General features: G+C 38.3%; 2 protein-coding genes and 1 pseudogene across 2 annotated transcripts; all 3 read right to left on the bottom strand.

Moving 5' to 3' along the window:
* Positions 1-127: 127 nt before the first annotated feature.
* LOC119819037 (olfactory receptor 502-like) lies at positions 128-1,072 on the bottom strand. Its single transcript, XM_038337023.1, has one exon. It carries the CDS (start codon positions 1,070-1,072, stop codon positions 128-130), a length of 945 nt encoding a protein of 314 aa, XP_038192951.1.
* Positions 1,073-3,947: 2,875 nt separating this feature from the next.
* On the bottom strand, positions 3,948-4,492 carry LOC119827907 (annotated as a pseudogene).
* Positions 4,493-22,134: 17,642 nt separating this feature from the next.
* LOC119818990 (olfactory receptor 494-like) lies at positions 22,135-23,079 on the bottom strand. The gene has a single exon (XM_038336942.1). The coding sequence runs from the start codon at positions 23,077-23,079 to the stop codon at positions 22,135-22,137; it is 945 nt and encodes a 314-aa protein (XP_038192870.1).
* Between the last annotated feature and the right edge of the window lie 1,983 nt (positions 23,080-25,062).

Below are 25,062 nucleotides of genomic sequence, written 5' to 3'. Positions count from 1 at the left end.
TATACTGGGAGAATAAGAGATGAAGGCCAAAGCTATAATAAGAAACCTTATAACCAACCTTAGCTAAAGGTCCCATTGGTCTTGAATAATTATGCTTATATTAAGTTTTATAAAACAATAGATTGCACTAAGAAAATATTTTCTTATGAAGCTGTCTCTTTAGAGCACCCTTGATCTCATTATTCCTGAGGCTGTAAATGAGGGGGTTCAACATGGGAAACACCACCATGTAGAATACAGACAACACCTTGTTCTGGTCTGTGGAGTAGTTGGAACTGGGCATCACATAGATGAAGGTGACGGTCCCATAGTAGAGAGTGACTGCAGTGAGGTGGGAGGTGCAGGTGGAGAAGGCCTTCTGGCGGCCCTCAGTAGAGCGCATCTTCAGGATGGTGATGAGGATGTAGGTGTAGGAGACAGCTATGACAAGGACTGTGATCATGGTTACTGATCCAGCAGAAAATGAGATAAAAACTGCCGAGACACTAACATCAGAACAGGAGAGTTCCACCAAAGGAGCAAAATCACAGAAAAAGTGATTGGCTCTGTTTAGTCCACAGAAAACAAAAGAAAGAAAGGAAAAGGTGAAGGAGGAAGTATTAAGAAAACCCCCTATGTAAGATCCTGCAACCAATTGGATGCAGACTCGTGTGGACATTTTGGTTGAATAAAGCAGTGGGTTGCAAATTGCTACAAAGCGATCATAAGCCATGGCAGCCAGAAGGAAGCATTCAACTGTCCCAAAGAAAGCAGCTGAGCCTAACTGTATAAAACATCCAAGATATGAGATAGTACTTTGATTTACCAGGAAGTTGACAAGCATATTGGGGGTGACAGAAGATGAGATGCCTATGTCAGTAGAAGCCAAGTGACTGAGAAAAAAGTACATGGGGTGATGGAGCTGGGAAGAGACTCTGATGAGAAGGATGGTGCTGAGGTTCCCAGACATGGTCACCAGGTAGATGCACAGGATGATGATGAAGAGGATGACATTAAGGACTGGGTCATCTGTCAGGCCCAATAAAATGAACTCTGTCATTGCAGTGTGGTTCCCTTCCTCCAGGAGAGCCATGGGGTAGTGTAGCTCCTGACAGAACAGACTATGTTGGAAACATTGCAGGAAAAGGTTTATAAATAGGTCACTTCATTTCACTTAATCATACATGGAGAACATTACCAACTAATATATAAGTATATTTTAAAATTGAACCTACAATGGATGTTTTCTAGGGTTTTCATAATTTGTACATCTCTGTACAATAATTCCTTCAAAATAATTTAAGTAGAAACATCAGGAATTTTTTACAAAGAATAAATAACTTTTGTTTATATTTATTTATAGTAAACATCTCTGTTATCTGAACCAGCCCTTCACACAAATAAATCCATAAATAAATATAAAATAATGCAAATATTAAGAAGATAGCAATATGCTTATTATACATATAACAAAATATAAGAGAAGACAATTTGAAGAATTAAATAATGGCTACCTTTTATTAAATGTTTACTATATTACCAGCACAGGATTTTTAAAATATTGCATTTTTTATTCTTAATTGCATTAAATAGCATTACATTTTTATCAGTTCCATTTTATAACACAAAGTACTTTAAGTTTTATACAATTTATATAATAATTAACCAAATTATTGGGCTTCAGAGATAGTTCAGTAATTAAGAGCACTTGTTGCACTTGCAATGAACAAGCGTCTGATCCCCAGTACTCACATGGTTTTTCACAGCAGTCTGAAGCTCTAGTTCTGGGGACCTAATGCCCACTTCTGGTCTTCACAGATACATGGCATGTATATGTACCCATACATATACTCAGGCAACATTCATAAACATAAAATCAAAATAACAAATATTTAAATGTTGCAGTAGATATGAACACTAGTCAGGTTGAATTTAGAGCATTTTATTTTAGTAACCACACAAATTATGCGTGGCCATGCAATTTAGGGCACATTCAAATTAAGCACAGACATCAGAGTGACATTTTTGCTTTCCAATGGTTAATACACAGAGAGGTGTTTTGCTGGTGTTTTATTTCTGTAAGCAAGGTCATGTCTTAATCAACTTTGCAATGAATGTAAATGTTTTTATTAGAACTGAGAAGAAATAAAACAGAGATCACACTAAAATTGCAAATGTAACATCCTGTAGTAAGTTCATTAAAAATTTTAAATATTTCTAAATAGATAATTTTTCTTTAAAGTACCTTGAAATAACAATTTCATCATCATCATGTAAAATATGATTAATATTTTGCATGTTATTACTATTTTTTATTAAAACACAAAAATGCTTTCTGAGTCTCACAGTGTTTTGTAACAGAAGTGTGATGGGATAAATTCACATGATTTTCAACAGAGGACACTGATCAATAAATACTTAAACAAAAATGTTAAGATTTGTGAAGGTTCATCCAGCATGGCACAAATTAACTATAACCCTCACATCTATATTAATATCTTTGTTTGTCCACTGTGATGCCTATGATGTTGGAGCATTCAGCCCATAAACAAAACAGATACATGATAGTCATTGATAGTAAGGCACCAAAGAATTTAAAAGCTAGTGAACTTGTTAGCCTTTGGCTTAATGTGTATACAAATTTGAAGTTATGTTGGTTTCTGGTTTTACTAAAGGATTGGTAAATAAGGAATCTTTGAAAACTTGGGGGTAGCTGGGAGGAATGCAGGAAGGGGAAACTAGGCAAGATATAGTGTGTAAGGTATAATTATATTTTCAATAAAATAAAAAGAAAAACTTAGTTTTATATCCAATCATTCTGAATAATTTACCTATAAAAATATAAGGTGGTTCAATACATTTATGTTTATTTTCCTTCTGGTATATGACTGCTTTACTTCATCTATCTTGTTTCTCCACCATGGTTTGTAAATTTAGTACATTTTTAAAGGATAAAGTATTTCCATTTACCAACAAAGTCAAAATCTTACCTCTTGTAGTAAGAATTCATTTCAAAGTAAGAAGTTCAAAGTCACTATGATTTTATACCTACAAGGCTGTCTGCACTGTTATTACTAAGCATAAGTCCCTGGTGACGTTATGGATTCCAGTGTGAATTTAAATTACCAGGGATCATTACCTCCTTCCCAGTGAGTATTGAGCAGTACATTTCACTCAACACAATTTCCAAGGTATCACCCATCAATCTCAAGTGATCTCTTGTTTTCCTGTTATGTGAGTATTGGTGCACTTTCACTTGACACTTAAGGGAAGTACATGATAATAATTATCTTAGGTAAATATCTGAACAAGTTGTCCTTTGATTCAGTTTAGTTGACATTAAAATACTTTTCAATTTGTGTACATGGTGAATTACATTTATTGATTTTTGTATATTGAACCATCCTTGACTCTCTAGGATATAGTCTACTTAACCTTTGAATGAATACATAGTACTGATCACTCCTTATAATGGTTGAGGAGAATGTTTTATTGTAGAGATAAGGAAGAGCAGAACCAAACTGAACTAGAATATTCGACTGAACTAGATGATAAGAAGGGCAGAAGAGGGGTACGGTAAGAAAAGAAGATCAAGAAGAAGAAAGAAGAGAAAGGGACAAAGGGAGGTGAGTCCACAGCAGAACCAAGAGAATGCATAGGCAAAATAGTTGAGTTATAGAGGAAAGAGAAGTTGGGAGTAGGGAAGGGAAGCTCCGGAGCTGGAGAAGTTTAAGACAGAGGGTGTATTATGCCATCTAAGACGGTTCCATAACATGACCTTGTGAGTAGAAACTGAGAGAACCTAGAGGCTGGCATAGACGTTGATACGATAATAGGCATCACAGGCATAACTTAATGGAAGAGTCATAAGCCCCTTTTGCCAGAGATAAGGTGAATGACTCATTTTATCAAGTATGAACTAATTTTTTTTTACTTTTATCTGCATTTATTTTATGCTGAATTTATTCTCATGCCATAAGCTTTTGTTTCTTCAGTTTATTCTGGGATATCTTTTCCTTCTGTTCAACCTCCTTTCTCACTTTGGAACAATTTTGTTCTTTAGAGTGAGGATAATCTCAATGTGACAGAGGTAGCTCATGTATAGGTTAACCCAGCTGTGAGCTCTCTTAGTTCACATGTGCATCTTAGATGCTTTGTTCACCTGGATGTTTTCAATGACCAAAGAATTTACATCATCTAAACCCTTCAGCATTATTCTCTCCATTTTAAGCATGTGCAGCAAAAATTCAGCACTCTTTTTTGGCCATTGATTCTGTGATGAGCTGCATTGCTTGGCCTGGGCAAAACTCCCAACCCCACTATCATACTGTCAGAATCGCACACATTGTTTCTTCACAAAGACATTTTTCAGATACTCAGTAACATTTTGAATATGCACATTCTTGATGCCCTGGGCAGTTTCACAGGTGTTCTTAACATGAAACTGAAGATTTGATACTCTTGATTTGCATAATACTGTAGGGTTTTCTGGATCAAGAGAGTAGTGAACCATTCCCACAGGTTACTTTAGGCTGCTTAGAGGAAGAGCAGGACTATCTTCTTAAGTCTGAGGAAATGCTGGCTTTATCTAAATGACTGACTTTGAAAAATGACTTTTTGGGACCAAAAATTCATGATAAGAAGTGATGGAATCTGCTGTATAACTGACTCTGTGGTGAAATTAGATCATCATTGCCTTGGGGCGCAGAAAGTTTATATTGGTCTAATAATAGGAAAGGAGAGAGGACTGAAGGCTATATGACATCTGTTTCATGTGGTGCCCAGATTCTGTTGTACCATATAGATCTATTATATTCTAGGCATCTACAGCCTTCTGTGATGCAGGGGTTCTGACTAGCTTAATTCTATCAAAAACACCAAGGGTTGGCATGTTTGGAGCAATGTACAGTCTTCAATTGATTGGAAAACTACTTGGAGAGAAATAAACTAGGGGCAATAAGTTAAGGTGATTAATTTTTTTATCATGGGTATGCATTTAAAATAATAGTGTGTGGAGGGGTGTCAGAAGAACCCTGATAGTGTGAGGGTATATCAAAAGATCTGGGAAATCATGATCTCATCCTCAGGGATCATTAGAAGAGAAACTTAGACCTGTTTAACACCATCAAACCATGATGTATAACATCATGAAATTCATGTTAACATTACTGGAATCTATATGTTTAACATCATGAAATTTTCAGGCAGATAGATGGAACTAGAAAAATTCATCCTGAGTGAGGTAACCCAACTCAGAGAGAGAAATATGGTAAATACTCATTTATAGTGGATATTAACTGTAAAGATAAGGATAATCATGCTAAACTCCACAGACCTGTAGAAACTAAGTAAGAAGGAAGGCTCAAGAGTAGTTGCATGAATCTTTCTGGGAAGGACAAATAGAGTAGATATCATGGGGGCATGAGGCCTTGTGGGAATGGGTACAGAAGGGGTCATGTGCGGAAATGTAGGTGAAGACTGCAAGTTCATTTCTGTCCCCTGAGACCCAAATAATCACACAGAAACTATATTAATTACAACACTGCTTGGCAAATCACTTAGGAATATTGCCAGATAGCTCCTATGTCTTAAACTAACCCACTTTTATTATTTTGAATTTTATTAAGAGGATCATTGTTTATTGGCAAATTTCTGGCAGGATCAGGTAGCCATCCTTCTCCTTAGGCAACTACATGACATCACCTTGACTCTGTCTACTCTCTCTAAATATCTCTGTTCAGATTTCCTATCTGACTATATTATATCTTACTGGTAGGCCAAAGCAGTTTTATTCATTACCAATGGTAACAAAACATATTCATAGCATATGGTGCGGAATCCCACATCACCCCCCTTTTTCTGTATAAAGGAAAAGAAAAGTTTTAACTTTACTTTGGAAAATTACATATAACAAAACAGGTATCAAGCAAGAATTACAGTTACAATATCTATATTTAGTTTATCTTTTAATCATAACAAAAACTCTAATTATAACTAGTTATTCTTCAACTCTATGAAAGACTCCAGAAGGATACATTACCTAAGTAAACAGAAAGTTCATTGTAAGCAACATCCTGAAACACTAGAATTGCCAGAGACATCTCACTGCCTGGACAGTCACCCAAAATTCTTTTGCAACATTGTGTTATGATGTTTGTCTTTGTTTAAAGTGTTTGTTACAACTTGTTATGGATAATAGTCAGGATAAAAGCTAAACAAAAAAGATTCAGGATTCTTGCTCTGAAAAAAAGGGATAGTACTGTGGAACAATGGTCATGTACCCTATAATGATTTGTTACTTGTTTTGGTTTAATAAAACATTGATTGGTCAGTAGCCTGGCAGGAAGTCTAGGTAGGGTGACCAGAATATAAGAATTCTGGGAAGAGTAAAGGAAGAAAGTCAATCACAAGCCAGATGTAGAAGAAGCAAAATGAGAATGCCTTACTGATAAAAGGTACCAGGCAACGTGGCTATCATAGTCTAGAAATATGGGTTAATTTAAGATGTGAAAGTTAGTTAAAAAGAAGCCTGTTCTAATAGGCTTACCATATTATAATTAATGTAGATATCTGTAATATCTATGTAGATATTACATTATTGTATCTAATGTAGATGTCTATATTGTAGATATTTTTGGGACTGAATGGCTGCAGATCTGGGTAGAACAAAAACATCAGTCAACAGAGAAAAGATGGAGGGAGGATGTACTAGGAGAAACAACTGGAACTGGAGGTATCTCAGGGATAAGCTAGAAGCTTACTGGAATGGAATCTCCTAGGAATCTTCAGTGGTGATCCTAGCTAAGGCTTCAAGTAATGAAGGACAATGAGCATAAACTGGCCATCTCCTATAACCATGCAAAACTTTCAATGGAGGGATTGTGACAATAGCCTAGCCATAATACCTATGACCTACAGTTTCCCTGCCTACAAAATTTTCTGGGTAAATGTGGCAGAGAAATTAGGGCAGTGGCCAACTAATGACTGGTCCAGCTGGAGATTTGTTCTACAAGAGGCACTACCTGGAATGCCAGAAATCAGAGGTTGGATATCCCAGAGACCCAGAGTAAAATGAGACATGATTATTAAAAAAGTCAATGAAATGAAATCAATGATATTCTGCTGTAGTTATAGACAGGAACTTAGCTTCATTTTCATCAATAGATGTCATCAAAGAGGCTTCATATAGCAACCAATGGAAACAGAGGAAGAGACTCAGAGCTTGTGACTATGATAATAGGAGTCATTGCTTTTCTAGTGCTAGATTAATATTTTATCATAACTCCATTGATAACTGTTAAAACTCTAGATTTTTGAAGTCTTAATACAGCAATGGCATAGACAGGAAAAGAAGTCTGAAGCATCTCTCATTTTTCATGTACTTAAATTCCTTATGACTTTACAACTTCCCTTTACATACCTTAAAACACTTTCTTGGACCCTTACAACTTACCTAAGAATTCAAATTCTCAGACTTTTAGAACTCTTTAAGTTACTTTTTAGTTCCTCATAACTTACATAAACTTTAAAACCTTTTTCCCATTCAATCATTTACCATGGGACATAAGTGGATGATTACTGAGAGTAATCATTGTAAAACAAATTTTGTTTAATTAAAGAAATAGTAAACACTTTCATTGAAACCTCTGTGTGAGTTTATCTTTTTAACCAAAATAATTGCCCACAACGTAAACTGTGATTGATCCTGCTTTTCTCTGTAAGAGACCCAAAAATGTGTAGGAAGGTGGGGCTTGAAGCTTGATTATACATATGAAATAAATTGAATAACAAATGCAGTTTTGGAGAGAAGCTATTTTGCTTGCTGTTGCTAACATAGGCTACAGTTAGCCTTCAATATCACCAAGTGTCTGAAAAGGATAAATTATAATGAGAAGTATAATCCAAATGGTCTATTTATTAACTAAAATGAGAGAAATTTGCCCATGCCTAGCAGGTTATCCTAGACACCTGTGGTCTTGATGGTTTTTTGGAAGGCAGAGTTGTAGGTTTCTCCTGTCACATGGGAGAGTATTACATCTTCAGCTGCTGCACAGGACACCATCAGTCCTTGCCTGCCAGAACCAGAAGGTCTGAGACATTTTCTTGTGGAGGAGGAATTTGAAAAAAAAAACATAACCTACTTTGACAAGGCAGCATAGGGAATGAAGTTAAACCTAAAGTAACCATAGTATGTGCGGGGTCATGGATATGGGTGATACATGAATCTTTTCTTCTAAGTGAAGCATTACCACACATAATGCAGCTACAAGTGCTTTACAGGTAAAGGCACTAGATTCTTACTCAGGAGATGAATACATTATGCTAAATATATCCTAAAAGGAAAAAAAGTCAGTTTCAAAGTAATGAAAACCACTTTAAAGACCAAGTACAAAATATATCACTACTAAGGGAGGGAAGATTTTAGTACATATGAGGAAGGGAATGTTATTAAACAGACTTGTCTGTAATGTATATGCAAAGGGGGTTTCAAATAAATGTAGTTATTGTGCAAAAAGGAGAGATTTTAAAAAATGCGATGTAGGAAAATCTTGGAGATAAGAGACCTTTGGAAGAGTAGAGCAGAACAAGGTTAGATACAGGAGCTTTGTGAACCATTTGTATGGGGAGTGGCAAAAGTTGTTGCCATATGCAATACATTAAAAATGTAGTTTGTCATTCTTTGACTATTGATTGTGCTGTAGTGGGGTCAAGAGTGAGCCATTTTTAGTAAGACAGTAGTAAAAACTTTAATAAAATCTCTGAGGGCAAGGAGAAAAATAGGAAGTGTTATATAAGACTCAGGAGGTGTAAGGCAGAGTCAGAACAGACATCTGTGAAAGTTGGTGAGGACAAGGGTCACAGTATAGGCTTAAGATGGCATAAAGAAGCTCTGGGACTTTCAGGAGAGAGCTTAGAGGGTACAGTGTTGTAAAGTAAGGAACTACACCCAAGGGAGGATTCTAATATATAAAAGCTGGGAAGCTGAAGAAAGAGACAGAGAAGTGGTTCTAAAGAGGAGGAGAATAAATTTTAGGAGGGAAATGAGGACATGCGCGAGGTGAAGGAATGGTCACATCACCAAAAGGGCATGAGTGATTTGTGAAACTTCCAAGAGGGTGCTGAGAGAGAATAATGTCACAAAGTGTTATAACACAGACCCTACCTGAAGGAGGATTTCAGTATTATAGAGGCTTATGAGAGAATAGGGATGCATCAGGTTGCAGCTCTTAGAGGATGAAAGGAAGCTTCAGAAGGGCAAAGAACAAAGGGCATAGAAGGGGCAAGCTTTTAAGTGACAAAAATTTCAAAATGAGGTATCCCCAAATGGATTGAAAGGATTGTCAGAGTGAAATGTCTTAAATCATGATAAAACAGTGTCGCTAACCACTATAGAAACCCCGTAGTGTGAGAGCGGCAACCTGGCACACACCACTGTATCTTTTCTGTAATAATAGACAAAGAAAGCAGCTCCAGGATGACACTTATCTAGTAGAGAAGGAGAAGAGAAATCAGCTGGAAAGACATCTGGGAAAGGCTTTTGGAAACAGAAGGGGGCAAGTGTCTTAGTACAGAAGCCCATAAGGGCAAAGAAGACCTAAGAAATGCCCAGAGAGGTGATCTAGGAGTTTAGAGCATGGTACAGGATCCACAGAGACTGAGATGTTTGAGGAGCACCCAGGAGCTTTAGCAAGATGAAGGAGACATAGAGACACTTACAGAGTAGATGAGAGAGACAGAATGGTTATAGCAGGTGAATGAAAGAAACTGCTGAAGAGGCAGACTCTAAAATTTGAGTTAAATATGGGGGGGGGCACAAGACAGAAGAATCAAATGATTTGTATATATCTTGAGAGAGTCAAAATAGAGACATGTTTTGAAGAGGAAGAGTCCCTTAGGAAGAGCAAAAATATAGCACTTCTGTGTTTTTGGCAGCAGGTGAATGGAAATGAGGTCATGAACAGTCATAGGTATGGTTGAAGATAAAGTTTTATTGTAGATATGAGAAAGTGCACAGCCAGATGCATCTGGAATGGTTCAGACTGTACCAGGCCAGAAGACTGAACTGGGCTATGAGGGGAAAGATACATGGCAGAGTGAGAGAGGAAGAGAATAGAGATGGAAGATTTGGAGTAGAGAAGGATGCTTAGAGGTGAAGATCTTTGTGATTGATTATGGATCTAGTCAGTTCAGAGAGACTGCCAGAGTTTTCTATTACAGATTTGGGGATGAGATTCATGTGATTGGTTCTGGAGTCAGAGAAGGAAGAAAAGTGAAAGTGAGTATCTGAAGTCTGCCTACCTGATTCCCTTTTAGGAATGTCCATTGGGTTAGTGGGGAGTGCCTGCTGGAGTTAGGAGCTGAGATAAAGCAATAAGTGGTGGGGTGATGTGGGAGAGTCTTCTGTTTGAGTTGATTTCATTGGCTAATAAAGAAACTGCCTGGCCCATTTGATAGACCGCCCCTTAGGTGGGTGGAGTAGACAGAACAGGAAGAGGAAGTGAGGTAGATGGCTCAGTCAGATGCCCACACCTCTCCTAAGTGAGACAGACCACTGTGCCTCTCCTGAGAGAGAGGCCAGACGCAATGAAGCTCCAGCCCAAGATGGATGTACGCTAGAAACTTCCCGGTAAGGCACCACTTTACTTTGTGGTGCTACACAGATTATTAGATATGGGTTAATCAAGATGTGAGTAAGAGGCAGAAAATAATGGGCCAGGCAGTATTTAAAAGAATACAGTTTCCGTGTAATTATTTCGGGTAAAGCTAGCCGGTGGCTGGGAGCTGGGGCGGCGGGAAGGCGGCCCGCAGCTCCACACTACAGTGGGGAGAGGTTAGAAGGGTAAAATTATGAGATACACAGTAGATGGGTGCAATTGGGAAGCGAACAGGGTAGCAAGTGATCTGTTAGAGAGCTAGTGATGATACTGGGAGACTGAATTTGGAGGAGAGGTGGGAGCAGTGTATGTCTTCAATTAGCTTCCCTGTTTCTTTGGCCTGTATCACCCGATTCTGTGTTACCCCCTCGGTACAGTTCGCGCACCCCTGTACCTTATGCAAGTCGGACAAGGCCCTGGAGATTGAAAGAACACACAAAGAGACCTGGGTCATTGGAAAGGAGATCAGCCGAATGCCGTCTATTTAGCCTTGGGGAAAATCTTATATACCCCACTCCTGCCCAAGGAATTCCACCCAGGCAGGTGGGAAATCACCATATCTAACTGCTGCACAAGGACTTCTGCCTAGTCAGGTGGGAAATTACCATATCTAACTGCTGCACTAGGACTTCTGCCTAGGCAGGTGGGTAATTACCATACCAACAATAGAGTCAACAATGCCCTATAGCTAATCACCAGGCTGGGCAGAGGAAGCACAGGAACAAACAGGATGCTTAGTCATCTGACCAGAAACTGTCCTCAAGATGAGCCCCAGGGACACGGGCAGACCCGGGCCCTACAGGTCCCCCTTTTATATAAATTATGACTAGGCCTGTCTTGGGTGGCATTGGACGTCATCAATACCCCTTACCCGTCATGGGAAAGCATCCAGGTCAAACACATTTCCTGTCTTAGGTTGGGGTAGCCCCCCCAAAACCTTTCCTGTCATTGGCTCACTAGTCACCCATCACCGAGTTCAGCCAGATTTGTGCTGAAAGATTCTCTGGGGCAATTTTAAGAGGACTTGTCACGTGGCAACACTGACCTGAGTTTGCCTTTGGCTCTTGCACCATGAAACCATGAAGATGATGCTCCAGCGCATATAAGCATTCCTTAGGAGACTGTGCCTGCTTAATAAGTCTGCCCAAATTGGAGTCCTTTAAGTACGGTCTTGGCACTGGTGAAAGGAACCCTGGTATAGTAAACTAGAATAATCTCAAGAGCCAATTAGTAAATTGTATACTCCAGGGTCCATGAAAAACAGCAATATTCATATGTAAATTTAGCTCAATTTGAATGGCCAAGGTATTTCCAACCTGCCCTGAGAGGGTATCCATTGTGCAAGCAGAAGCAACTGACTGACTAATGGAAAATCCAGCAGTTCTAGCTGCTCTGACAGCCACAGCAATGGCTGCATTATCGTGGGATGGGCAGATTGGTCCTTAGCACTCGGATCACAACAGCCAGCTCCTCAGGATCCCAGCAACTCTTCAGTTGACAAGCCAGTATCTACTTGATCTCTTGGCTCTGTTCTGTCTTCAGGCTTCTGGATGGGAAAATCCACAGCACGCACCAGACGCTCAGGTACCCATATTGGATTGTCAGCATCCTGTGGGAAAACACAAACAGCCCCTCTTTGCCACACTAATACAGGATCTTGACCATACCAGGTGCCATCTGCTAGATTCTTCCATTTAACATGAGGCATCCCAGAAGAATCTGGCCGCCAGTGCTGGTCAGCAGCGGTATGAGATTGAGCATCAACAGTCAAAAAATTTAAAATGTATAAAATGAAAGACAAATGGTCTCTGGGGGTGGAACCATATTCCCCCTTTTTTGTTTTATGCAAATAGGCTTTGAGCATATGATTCGCTCGTTCCACTATAGCTTGTCCTTGAGGATTATAAGGTATTCCCGTTTTATGAGAAATGAGGAACTCAGAACAAAATTTAGCAAAGCCAGTGCTGGTGTAGGCTGGTCCATTATCAGTTTTTACAGTTTTTGGAACTCCCATGTAGGCAAAAGCCTGGAGACAGTGACTTTTAAGATCACGTAATTTTTCTCCTGTATGAGCTGAGGCAAAAATAAGATGAGAATATGTATCCACGGTTACGTGAACATATCGCAAACGCCCAAAAGAAGGAACATGGGTAACATCCATTTGCCATAAATGATTAGGAGCAAGCCCACGAGGATTAACTCCCAAATGGGGAACAGTTAAAAGTTCTGTACACAGAGAACATTTTTTAACAATATCAGTGGCTTGCTCTCGAGATATCTTAAAATGAAATCTTAACGACCTAGCATTGAGATGAAAATGATTATGAGCTTTTTCCGTGGCTTCATAAGATTCTAGGCTAACCTCACAAATTTCGCGGGTAAGCTGATCAGCCAATGCATTCCCCTCGCTCAAGGGACCAGGGAGGTCAGTATGAGCCCATAAATGCCCTACCTAAACAGTAACAGACCGGGCCCAAAGCAAAGTTTGAATAGCCAATAACTGCGTCTGGACTCGAGATACAGAGGCAATATAAGCTGCAGTTTCCAAAGGTGCACGAATTTTGCTTATATACTGACTATCAGTAAAAGGTTAAATGGAATATCAGCATATTTCTCTAAGGCCATTTGTACTGCGATCAATTCAGCCACCTGAGCAGATTTAGTATCAACAGGCTGAATATCAAAATCAGGAGGGGAGGCTACCAGAGCTCTCCCTGTGGAAGATCCATCAGTAAACGCATTCCGAGCCCCTGCCAGAGGCTGCAAAGAAATAACTTTAGGGAAACATACCGGATGATTTTTGAAAAAGGTGACCAACTTATCAGAAGGATAATGATTATCAAACTTGCAGGGATTAGTGCATAAAAACAAGGTCCAATCTTCAGCAAAATTTTGTAACCAAGTTATTTCTGCCTGGGTATATGGTGTAATAACCTTATCAGGTAACATTCCAAAGGTTTGCAAACTAAGTTTAAACCCTTTCTGAATAACATGTAGCACAGCTGATGGGTACAAGATAACAATTTTTACAGGTGACACGTGCTCATGTACCCATAGGATGGGTCCTTGCTGCCAAAAAACTCCAGTAGGACTATGCTGAGAGGGAAAAATTATCAATAGCAACGGCTGACTATAGTCAATATAATGAGTATGAGCAAAGGCAAGCTTTTTCTCAATTAAAGTAATAGATTTCCTTCCTGAGGTGTCAACTCACGAAAGGAGGTTGGGTCTGGATTTCCCTGCAGAATGTCCATAATCATTTCTTTCTCTAAGATCTTACAGCAACCTCCATTTACTAGATTTTTCTTAATAATAAAGATAAGAGTATTCCAGGGAGAAGTGGATGTCACTATGCATCCTGCCTCTAGCTGTTCCAGGAACTCTGTAGACCAGGCTGGTCTTAAACTCATAGAGTTCCACCAGTCTCTGTCTCTAGTTTCTGGGTCTAGTTGCTGGGATTAAAGGCACGTGCTACTACATCTGGCTTTTTTCCTGGGCTGATTAACCATCCCTTTATCCGCAGGGCAGTTCCTTTTGCTGTGTCCTGACCTTCCGCATCAAAAACAATTCCTTGACCTAGCTCCGCCCTGATCTTCCTTAAGGGCAGAAACAATTACCCTACCCATCACATGAGTGCCATCAATGTCCCTGCATAACCGGATAAAGTCATTTAAATCTCCATTTCTATGGGGGCGTAAAACCTCTTGACAAAATCATATGACAAGGATCATATGCAATCTGTGCTGCTAAACCAGCATACTGTCCTTCACCAGTTAATTTGTCAAGGTTATGCTGGGGGAAACCCGCCTTGGGGTTTTTCCGTGCGGTCTTTTTGCAATTATCCTTCATTTCACCTCTCCATAACAAATAATCTCCCCCTGAAAGACAAGCCCTGAAAAGCTGCATCCAGTCACTGGGTGTAAGGTTGAGTTCTGCAAAGGATTCCAATAAAGCTATAGTGAAAGGAGCATGAGCTCCATAGTCCATAACTGCTTCTTTTAACTGCTTAATATCCTTAAAGGCCAGGGGGTTATGCTGCTTGATTCTCTGTTCTTGCGGATCAATAATTTCCACAGCAGAATAAATCTGCCTCTCTCTACTTAGATTATTTAATCTGTTTTGGATTTCTCGGATTTCTGCCTCTAAGTCTATAGGGGCAGAAGCACTGGTGTAAGGATTTGAAGTGTCAAGAAATGTATTTTCCTGCAGAGGTCTCATGGAGACATCTCTGTTTGCTTCCTTCCTTTCCTTTTTCTAACTTCTTTTTTTGTCAGTGCGATCTCCTTTTCTAAAATTTCTTCTTCCTGTTCTATATCCCTTCTAATACTCTTAACTTCCTGTTCCTCAAAACTCTTAATAGAACTCACAGATTCTACTTCCTGAATCTCCTCAAGGGTTTTGTTCAAATTCTCTAATTGCTCTTTTACTTTAACATCATCACTGAGAAGAGCATCTCTGACTAAGCGCCATAGCGAAAATATTGCTATGGGGAATTCTTCTGGCCCTCGCTCTTTCAGTGCATTTTGAAGGTCAGCCTTTACATGCTCCCAATCAGTAATATTAAAACCCCCTGCATGTAGAAACCAGGGACTAAACTCTAAAACCGTCTTAACGATCTCTTGTGCTGTCTCAACTTTAATGCCGGTGCCTTGTTTCTCCAAAAGACTTAACAACTGGCCTGTTAACTGGCCCCTTAACACTGGAACAGAATTACTTGCACCCATAACCAATACACCCTCACCACTCAATTTCTTACTTGCTGGCCAGACTTCCGAGGGCGATCTCTCAGGAATCCCTGCTTCCCGATCTTGCAGATGGGTCTCCGACTACAGTTGCTGATGATCTCGCTGGGGCCTCCAATTGTATCACCCGATTCTGTGTTACCCCCTTGGTACAGTTCACCCGCCACTGTACCTTAAGCAAGTCGGACAAGGGCCTGGAGATTGAAAGAACACACAAAGAGACCTGGGTCATTCTAAAGGAGATTAGCCAAATGCCGTTTATTTAGCCTTGGGGAAAATCTTATATACCCCACTCCTGCCCAAGGAATTCCACCCAGGCAGGTCGGAAATTACCCATATCTAACTGCTGCACTGCGGCGAACCACCCTGGCCAGCAGGGAAGAACAACCACCAAGTCGAGGATTCTTCTCAAATCACGCTTTATTGGAGACTCTTGGTTAAGGGAGAGCTGAAAGCAAAGGGGCCCCGAGCACTAAACGGCAGCAGCTTATATAGGGAGAGTAGACACGGGTCATGCCTGCGGGAGGTTCTGTCTAGAGCCTTTTCTAATATGGAGTTGTTTACTCGGCGCTGCAGGGGCTCAGCGCCATCTTGTGATGGTGGCCAGCAAATCGGCTCCCTGCACTGTACAAGGACTTCCACCTAGGCAGGTGGGAAATTACCATACCAACAATAGAGTCAACAATGCCCTATAGCTAATCACCAGGCTGGGCAGAAGGAGCACAGGAACAAACAGGATGCTTAGTCATCTGACCAGAAACTGTCTGCAAGATGAGCCTCAGGGACACGGGTAGACCCGGGCCCTACATTGGCCTATCCAACTAGTGTGCTAAAATTCCACATTCCATGATAAACCAATTTTAAACAGTATTTATTTACAAATACAGCCCTACAGAAGGTGATAGAAGGATAATTTCAACCTAAATATTTTAATTGCAACCCTAAAAACACAGGGAATAGATAATGTCATACAGAAAAAAATAATAGAAGGGAAATAACACACATAGACAGGCACACACACACATACTATTACCACCACCACCACCAATATCAACTATAATAATTAAGTGAAAGCTATAAAAATCATTGGTTTTTAATATCCCCAATATTATCCCCCAATATACTGACACAGAGTAACAGAATGCATTTGAAAACAGTACCTATACTGCTGCTACAATTATGAAGCAAGCCTTAACATTAGAAATAGACATTAACTCATGGTAAAGGGTTGGAATAGATATCACAAGTAAATGTACCTAATAAGCAAGTGGTATATCCATTTTAATATCTGAAAAATAGATTTAAAATCAAAGCTAATCAGAAGAGACAGGGAGGACACTACATACCAATCAAAGGAAAAATCAATATGACATTTTAATTTTTATCATCTATGCTCATGCTCACCATAAGGGCACCCAAGTTTGTAAAATAAATACTACTAAAGCTTAAGTCACATATTTACCCTTATATACTGTGATTTTTTAATGCAATTGGCCCCCATAATCAGGGAGTAACACCACTAGGAGGTGTGGCTTTGTTCAAGTGGGTATGGCATTGATGGAGGAAGTGTGTCACTGTGAGGGCAAACTTTGAGGTTGACATACTCAGCATACCACCCAGTGTCTGTTGACTTCCTGTTGCCTGCAAGATGTAAGACTCTCAGTTATTCCTCTAACACCACTTCAGCCTGCACACTGCATGCTTCCCATCCTTATGATAATAGAATGAAACTCTGAAAGTGTAAGAAAGCCCCCTCAATTAAAAGTTTGCTGTCATCATGGTGTCTCTTCATAGAAATAAAAACTCAAACTAAGACAGAAGTTAGTGCCAGGGTCTGGGGCATTGCTGTGATAGGCCTGATCATGTGTTTGTTTGAAGAATTTGGGTTTTTGTCTTTGGGTTTAAAAAACAATGGAATGCTTTAAGCACTGCTTAATGGGCCTTAGTAGCAGTAGCATGGAAGATAGTTGGGCTATGAGTTTTAAACTATGGGGGCTCACTAGAGAAGTTTCAGAGGAGAAGATTTTTAGTACTTTGCCTAGAGATTATTCATTTAGTATTTTGGTGGCGAAAGACTTCTATCTTCCTTTTTTGAAGAATTTGCCTGAGATTAAAATGAAGATTTTTGATTTAATTCCCTTGGCAGAAGAAATTTTAAAGCAGTCCGGTGTAGTCTCCTAAATGTAGATATTAGTGGTAACTCTAATGAAAATTTGCTATAGGAGCTTTTTCCACTCTTTCAGCCAATAGCCTTTGAGATACTAGCCCAATGGGGTGTGGTCTCTTTCTCTTTAAAAGCAGTGGCAGCCCTCCTATGGCTCTCTTGCTTCAGACTCTGGTTCAGGTGACTAGACTCCTTTCCTGTTTTTTCCCATAAAATAAATAACCACTTTATAATTCCAAACTGGTGTGGGATTTTTTCATGCATTATCTGGCTCTCCACATTAGGTGCGAATTTTTGGTAGAGAGTGCAGGGCCCTTTTGTTCCATCCCACCCAGCTAGCTTACCCCCCAAAATAACCACACAGAAATTATATTAATTAAATTACTGCCTGGCCTATTATAATCTAGCCTCTTCTTGGCCAACTCTCACGTATTAGTTAAATCATCTCCATTAATGTGTATCGCCACTTGACTGTGGCTTGCTGGCATGAATATTACCAGCGTCCTTCTCAGGCAGGAGAACTGTGGTGTCTGCTTGTCTCTGCTTTCTTCCTCTCAGAATTCTGTTCTGTCTTCTCCACCTACCTGAGTTCTTCCCTATCAACTAGGCTAAGACAGTTTCTTTAATAACCAATGGAAGCAACACAAATACAGAAGGACCTCCTATACCAAATCACAAACAAAATATCACTGCAAGTAGGTATATAGGCATCTGTTGACACATGGTTAGCCTCCTTGGTCCACACTCTTAAAGAGAATTGACTCTCCATCCCCTGGAAGATCAATTTGACAATATTACCTTTGATAGGGGTTGACTACATGCCCTTGGTTCCCTCCTATGGTGATTTGTCTGGTTTCAAATTGTAGATGCGGACACAGCTCTCATGAGTTCATATCTACAACCAGTCTTATATGTCCTGTAAACAATGTTTCTTTTAAGTCTTCTATGATTGCTTGCTCTTACAATCTTTCCATCCATTTTTTTCACAATGATTATGAGCTTGAAGAGAAGGGATGTCATAAATATGTCCCACTTAAAACTGAATATTACATATTTTGTAGTTGTCTGCATGTTAAAATGTCATATGTTAATCACCATCTACTTCAAAACGAAGCTGTTCTGCTAATGTTTGGGCGATAAACTAATCTATCAGTATAATGACAAGTCAAGGCAAATACAGTTGATATTATGTATATCTAGCAGGATAGTGGTGGCAGATTATACCCTACAGCCTATGACATATTTGGCTTAGTTTTTTGGCACTAATACAACTGTTATTAAGTGTAGGCTTCATTTTATGGAACTAACCTTAGGCCCAAGTAAGTTTTTGATTACTTCTATGGTAGTTGTGCCACTATAGTACTAGTAGATATGCCTTGCTAGGCTGATTGTTAACTGTACTTATAAATTTCACCAAAAATTATCTATAAAACACATATAACATTTATAAATATGATCATATTAGGTTATTAGTATTTACAAATTTTAATTCCTTCCATTCATATCAAAATAGAATTCAGATAATCCTCTGTCTTCCATGATTTCTAAATTGGATTAACCTGACTTCTTTTAATTTCTTGAGATTATCAGGATCCGTGTATTTCTGTTTTCTATGTGGAAGATTTTAGCTCACTTTCCATATTCCAATTTTTTCTTGGTTTCCTTACCAAATATCAATTATCCTATGGAAATATCATTTCTATTCTTCCCAAGCTAAATGCACCCACACCCACCGCAGCTACATTTACTACTCATAACACTTACACTCATTTCTCTCTACCATGTGCTAAGTTTGAAAAGGTTGGTTCTTTTCTAGGGTACTAGAAAGTAATGAAGTAATGATGTAATTTCTTGAGAATTATTTCATTTGACAACTTTTCTGTAGTGTCTACTTTGTCCTACGATACAATATAATACATATTCAATGTCTATATATAATAATTTCCTCCAAGGTTGTCTTGTGTCTATTCTGTAAAACAATTTCCATGTATTAATTCATTTACCTCCTTAAACATAGGATTTACCCCATTTCACTTCCTGTTACCAACACTGTGATTATTGCTATCATAGGAACAGACACTGTAAGTTTCAAGACCCAGGTAAAAGAGGGAGTTTCCTTAAGTTCACATAGATAAGCTCTCTCCAATATATCATTTTTCCTTTTATTAAAAAAATAATTTTCTTTTACTTTTTATGTGTATGAGTGCTTTGCCAGTATGGATACATACCATGTACATTCATATTTCCTACAGAATGCAAAAAAGTGTGCTGAATCTAAATCTACCAGTCTTGGAATTATAGATATCTGTGTGCCACAATGTGAATTCTGGGAACAGAACCTAGGTCCTCTACACGAGTAGTATTTGCTCTTAATCTCTAAGCCATCTTTCTAGTACATCTAATCTCCTCTTAATTCTACTCTGTATCCTTCTGTCTTGTAGTACATCTGTTTGTCTTTCCTGCTTCTTTATGTTTTTATGTTTCATTCTGTGTGTGTGTGTGTGTGTGTGTGTGTGTTCTTAAGAACACAGATTATGTGTATTGGTTTTTGTTTCCACCATGTAGATATGAGGTATCAAAGCCAGATTATCAAGCATGGTGGCAATGACTTTTCCTGCTAAGCATATGCTTCTTCATATTCATAGCTCTTATGTTGAGAGATTTATATATACCTTTCCTAACAGTTTCTTCCTAGACTTTATCACTTCACAAACTTTTTAAAATATGTGGTAAAAATTTAAGCATTTGACTACACAGTTCCTTAGAACTTTATTCATGTAAGCCCCAAATTCTTGAACATAAAGATTAGTCCCCCCCCTGTAATCACTGAATCCACATCTCTTAGGTCAGCATGCTCAACTGTTTTTCTGAATTTTACATTAGGTATTACCTGGGCATGAATAGATGAGAAATAATAAATCAATGATCAGTAAGAAACATTAATTTCCATATAAATGAAAATTTCTGGGTTATTCATTACATTTTGAGGATAGTTTAGGAAGATGGATAAGAGAAGCATCAAAAACAAGCATGTCTTTCTTCATGACAAAATTGTTTCAGGAACATTGTATTATCTTTGCAGTTATTTTACAGGTAGCTACAGGATAAACATTGAGACATTAATTTCATCTGGATGTTTTTACTGAGTATTTATTGTATTATAAAACCAAGTAGACATTAAAAATGTGTTTCTGATTGAAACAATTCTCATGAAATATATACTTCAGTGGAGAGTAGGTTAGAGAAGAATCAATCGTTTAAACTTAGAATGTGATAGAGAAGAATAAATGGAGCTCATATGAAAGGTAAGGTTAGTTTTCGCAGGACTGGGTGATCCCATGAGCAAGTGTTATTTGAACAGAAAACTACGATAGGCTTGTAGGTGTGAAGATTGGGCAAAAAGCTTCCAGATTCAAAATTGCAAGTACGCTCAAGATTATGACCTCTGGAAATGAAAAATAAGTCAGGGTAATGTAAAGAGAGAATCATGTTAAAACTCTAGAGTTTATTCTGATATGAATCAAAAGAATTACATTTTTGAAATAGAAGTAGCCTAACATAACTGTATTTTTAAATGTGTTATACAGAAACTTGTCTTGTGAACAATTAAAGTACAATTACCACCATTACGGGAAGACATGCTTACTGGTGCTCTAGAGGTACAAATTTCACGGGAGTAAATATCAGCTATCTTACTAGATCTATGTGTTAGTTATCAAGAAAAAAATCACAGCTAACATGATTCTCAAGGCCAAAACCTGTGCTAGACAGGACATAGGCCACAGGAAAGAACCCATTATCATATTCCCCTAAATGGATATAATATTAAACTAATTTTAAATGACTTATCATGATATCCACAGATTATTTAATCTTTAAACCCTCATGAGCAAAACTTATTTTTAAGCAGATGGTGATTAACACATAACTGTGAGTGTGCAGAAAATTAGAGAACTTGGAAGGCTCAACAGTATATCTGTATCATACACCCTTCTCTCCAAGGTCAGGAATCACTGTAATAGAGTGATTGGAAAGATAGTAAGATCCAGAGCTGGTTGATAGCTACAAATAAACAATGTTTTCAGGACACAACAAAACTGTTGCAGATATGTATCTGTGCTGCCTGTGTCAGTATGGATAAGGTCAAATCATACAAAATCCCAGCATGGAGAGGGGACATGAGCATGAAGTCTACCAGTAGCTGAGGTGTTGGCAATTGTTATATTACAGGTGATGAGTCATTTTTAATGATATAGCTTTACATGTTTCATGGAAACATATAAACCAAAGTATGTACAGGTAGCACAATTTATGTTTCATAAAAAAGAAAAATCAGGTATATAGAAGAGGGAGTTATAAGGAGAAGGCTTGTGAGAGAAACTGGACACAATAAAAAATACTGTGTAATGTTTTCAAAGACACATTTTGAAGTATAAAAAGGGAAATGCAATAAATACAATATCTAAATATACTGCATAAAACAGAGATGAGGACAAAAGTTATAACAAGAAACCTAATAATATACCTGAGCTAACAGTCCCATTGGTCTTGAATAATTATCCTTATATTAGGTTTTATAAAACAATAGATTGCACTAAGAAAATATTTTCTTATGAAGCTGTCTCTTCAGAGCACCTTTAATCTCATTATTCCTGAGGCTGTAGATGAGGGGGTTCAGCATGGGGATCACCACCATGTAGAACACAGACAACACCTTGTTCTGGTCTGTGGAGTAGCTGGACTTGGGCATCACATAGATGAAGGTGACGGTTCCATAGTAGAGAGTGACTGCAGTGAGGTGGGAGGTGCAGGTGGAGAAGGCTTTGTGGCGGCTCTCTGTGGAGCGCATCTTTAGAATGGTGATGAGGATGTAGGTATAGGAGACAACAATGACAAGGACTGTGATCATGCTTACTGATCCAGCAAAAAATGAGGTAGCAACTGCAGAGACACTAACATCAGAACAGGAGAGTTCCACCAAAGGAGCAAAATCACAGAAAAAGTGATTGACTCTGTTTGGTCCACAGAAAACAAAAGAAAGAAAGGAAAGTGTGACGGAGGTATCATTGAAAAAACCCCCTATGTAAGATCCTGCAACCAACTGAATACAGACTTGTCTGGACATTTTGGTTGAATAAAGCAGTGGGTTGCAAATTGCTACAAAGTGATCATAAGCCATGGCAGCCAGAAGGAAGCATTCAATTGCCCCCCAAAAAGCAGCTGAACCTAACTGTATAAAACATCCAAGATATGAGATGGTATTTTGATTTACCAGGAAGTTGACAAGCATATTGGGTGTGACAGAAGATGAGAGGCCTATGTCAGTAGAAGCCAAGTGACTCAGAAAAAAGTACATGGGGTGATGGAGCTGGGAAGAGACTCTGATGAGAAGGATGGTGCTGAGGTTCCCAGACATGGTCACCAGGTAGATGCACAGGATGATGATGAAGAGGATGACTTTAAGTACTGGGTCATCTGTCAATCCCAATAAAATAAACTCTGTCACTGCAGTGTGGTTCCCTTCCTCAAGGAGAGCCATGGGTAGTGTAGCTCCTGACAGAATCAGGCCATGATTGACAAATTACAAGACGGGGTTTTAAAATAGATCACTTCATTTCATTTAATCATACATAGAGAGCATTACCAGCTAATATAAAAATATATTTTTAAATTGGACCTACAATGGATGTTTTACCTGGGTTTTCATAATTCATAGGTCTGTGTATAATAATTTCTTCAGAATTATTTAAGTAGAAATGTTAGAAATTTGTTACAAAGAATAAGTAACTTTTATTTACACGTATTTATAGTAAAACATACCTGTTTTCTGAAACACCCCTTCACACAAAAATGCATAAACAAATATAAATAGTCTAAATCTTAAGAAGATAGCAATATACTTATTATAAATATAACAAATGTAAGAGCAGACAATTTGAAGAGGTAAATAATGGCTAAATTTTATTAAATGCTTGCTATATCTCTAGCACAGGATTTAAAATATATTGTATATTTTATATTTTTATTCCATTAAATATCATTACAGTTTTATACGTTCCATTTTATAATTCATAAGTATTTTACGTTTTGTAAGGTTTTTTATAATTATTGGTCTTCAGAGATGGTTCAGTAATTAAGAGCACTTGTTGCACTTGCAGTGAACCAGGGTCTGATCCCCAGTACTCACCTGGTTTCTCACAGAAGTCTGAGGTTCTAGTTCTGGGGAACTAATGTCTTCTTCAGACTTCACTGACACCAGGCATGTATGTAGTGCACATACATATACACAGGCAACATTCATAAACATAAAATCAAAATAACAAATCTTTTAAAAGGTGCAGTAGATATGAATACTAGACCTGTTGAATTCAGAGTGTTCCTTTTAGTTACCACACATAATTATGCGTGGCCAAGGAATTGAGGGCACATTCAAATTAAGCATAGACATCAGAGTGGCATTTCTACTTCCCAAAGGTTATTACATATAGTGGTGCTTTGCTGGTGACACTGGTCACAAAGTCTATCATTTCTGTAAGTAAGACCATGTCTTAATCAACTTTTAAAAAGAATATCAGTGGGTGGGCGCACTCCTCGTGGTCCTGACTTCCTTGCTCATGTTCTCCCTCCTTCTGCTCCTCATTTGGACCTTGGGAGCTCAGTCTGGTGCTCCAATGTGGGTCTCTGTTTGTTTATAAGTATAGATACACAGATTGTATCATAGACAGGTTTTCATAATTCTGACTGCTCTTTGGACTAGAGAGGGAGGGGGAGGAGGAGTGGGGGGAGGGGGAGGAAAATGGGAGGAGTGGAGGAAGTGGAAATTTTTAATAAATAAAAAAAGAAAAATCTAAAAAAAGAATATCAATTTTCTTATTAGAACTGAGGAGAAATAAAACAGAGATCACACTAAAATTGCAAATGCAACTTCCTGTGGTAAGGTCATTAAATTTTTTAAATATTTCTAAATAGATAACTTTTCTTTAAAGTACCTTGAAATAGCAATTTCATCATCATGTTAAATATGAACAATATTTTACATGCTATTACTAATTTTTTATTAAAACACACCAAATGCTTTCCCAGTCTCACAGTATTTTGTAACAGGAGTGTGATGAGGTAAATTCACATGATTTTCAACAGAGGACACTGATCAATAAATATTTAAGCTAAGAAGTTAAGAGGTTTGTGAAGGTTCATCTAGCATTGCACAGATCGAGTATAAACCCTCACAAAGCATTTCAAAACAGGCAAACTTCTTAGCCTTTGGCTGAATGTGTAAACAACTTTGAAGTTATGTTGGTTTCTGGTCTTACTAATGGATTGGTAAATAAGAAATCTTTGAAAAGTTGGGGGTAGCTGGGAGGAATGTAGGAATGGGAAACTTGGCAAGATGTAATGTATGAGAGAATAATCTATTTTAAATAAAACAAAAATGGAAAACTTAATTTTATGTCCAAACATTCTGAATAATTCACCTATGGAAATATAAGGTGGTTTAATAAATCTATTTTTATTTTCCTTC

Source organism: Arvicola amphibius, chromosome 1 (assembly GCF_903992535.2).
Source record: "Arvicola amphibius chromosome 1, mArvAmp1.2, whole genome shotgun sequence".
Lineage (NCBI taxonomy): Eukaryota > Metazoa > Chordata > Mammalia > Rodentia > Cricetidae > Arvicola > Arvicola amphibius.
The sequence above is the reverse complement of the archived record's forward strand: the minus strand, read 5'-3'. Positions and strand labels throughout refer to the sequence as shown.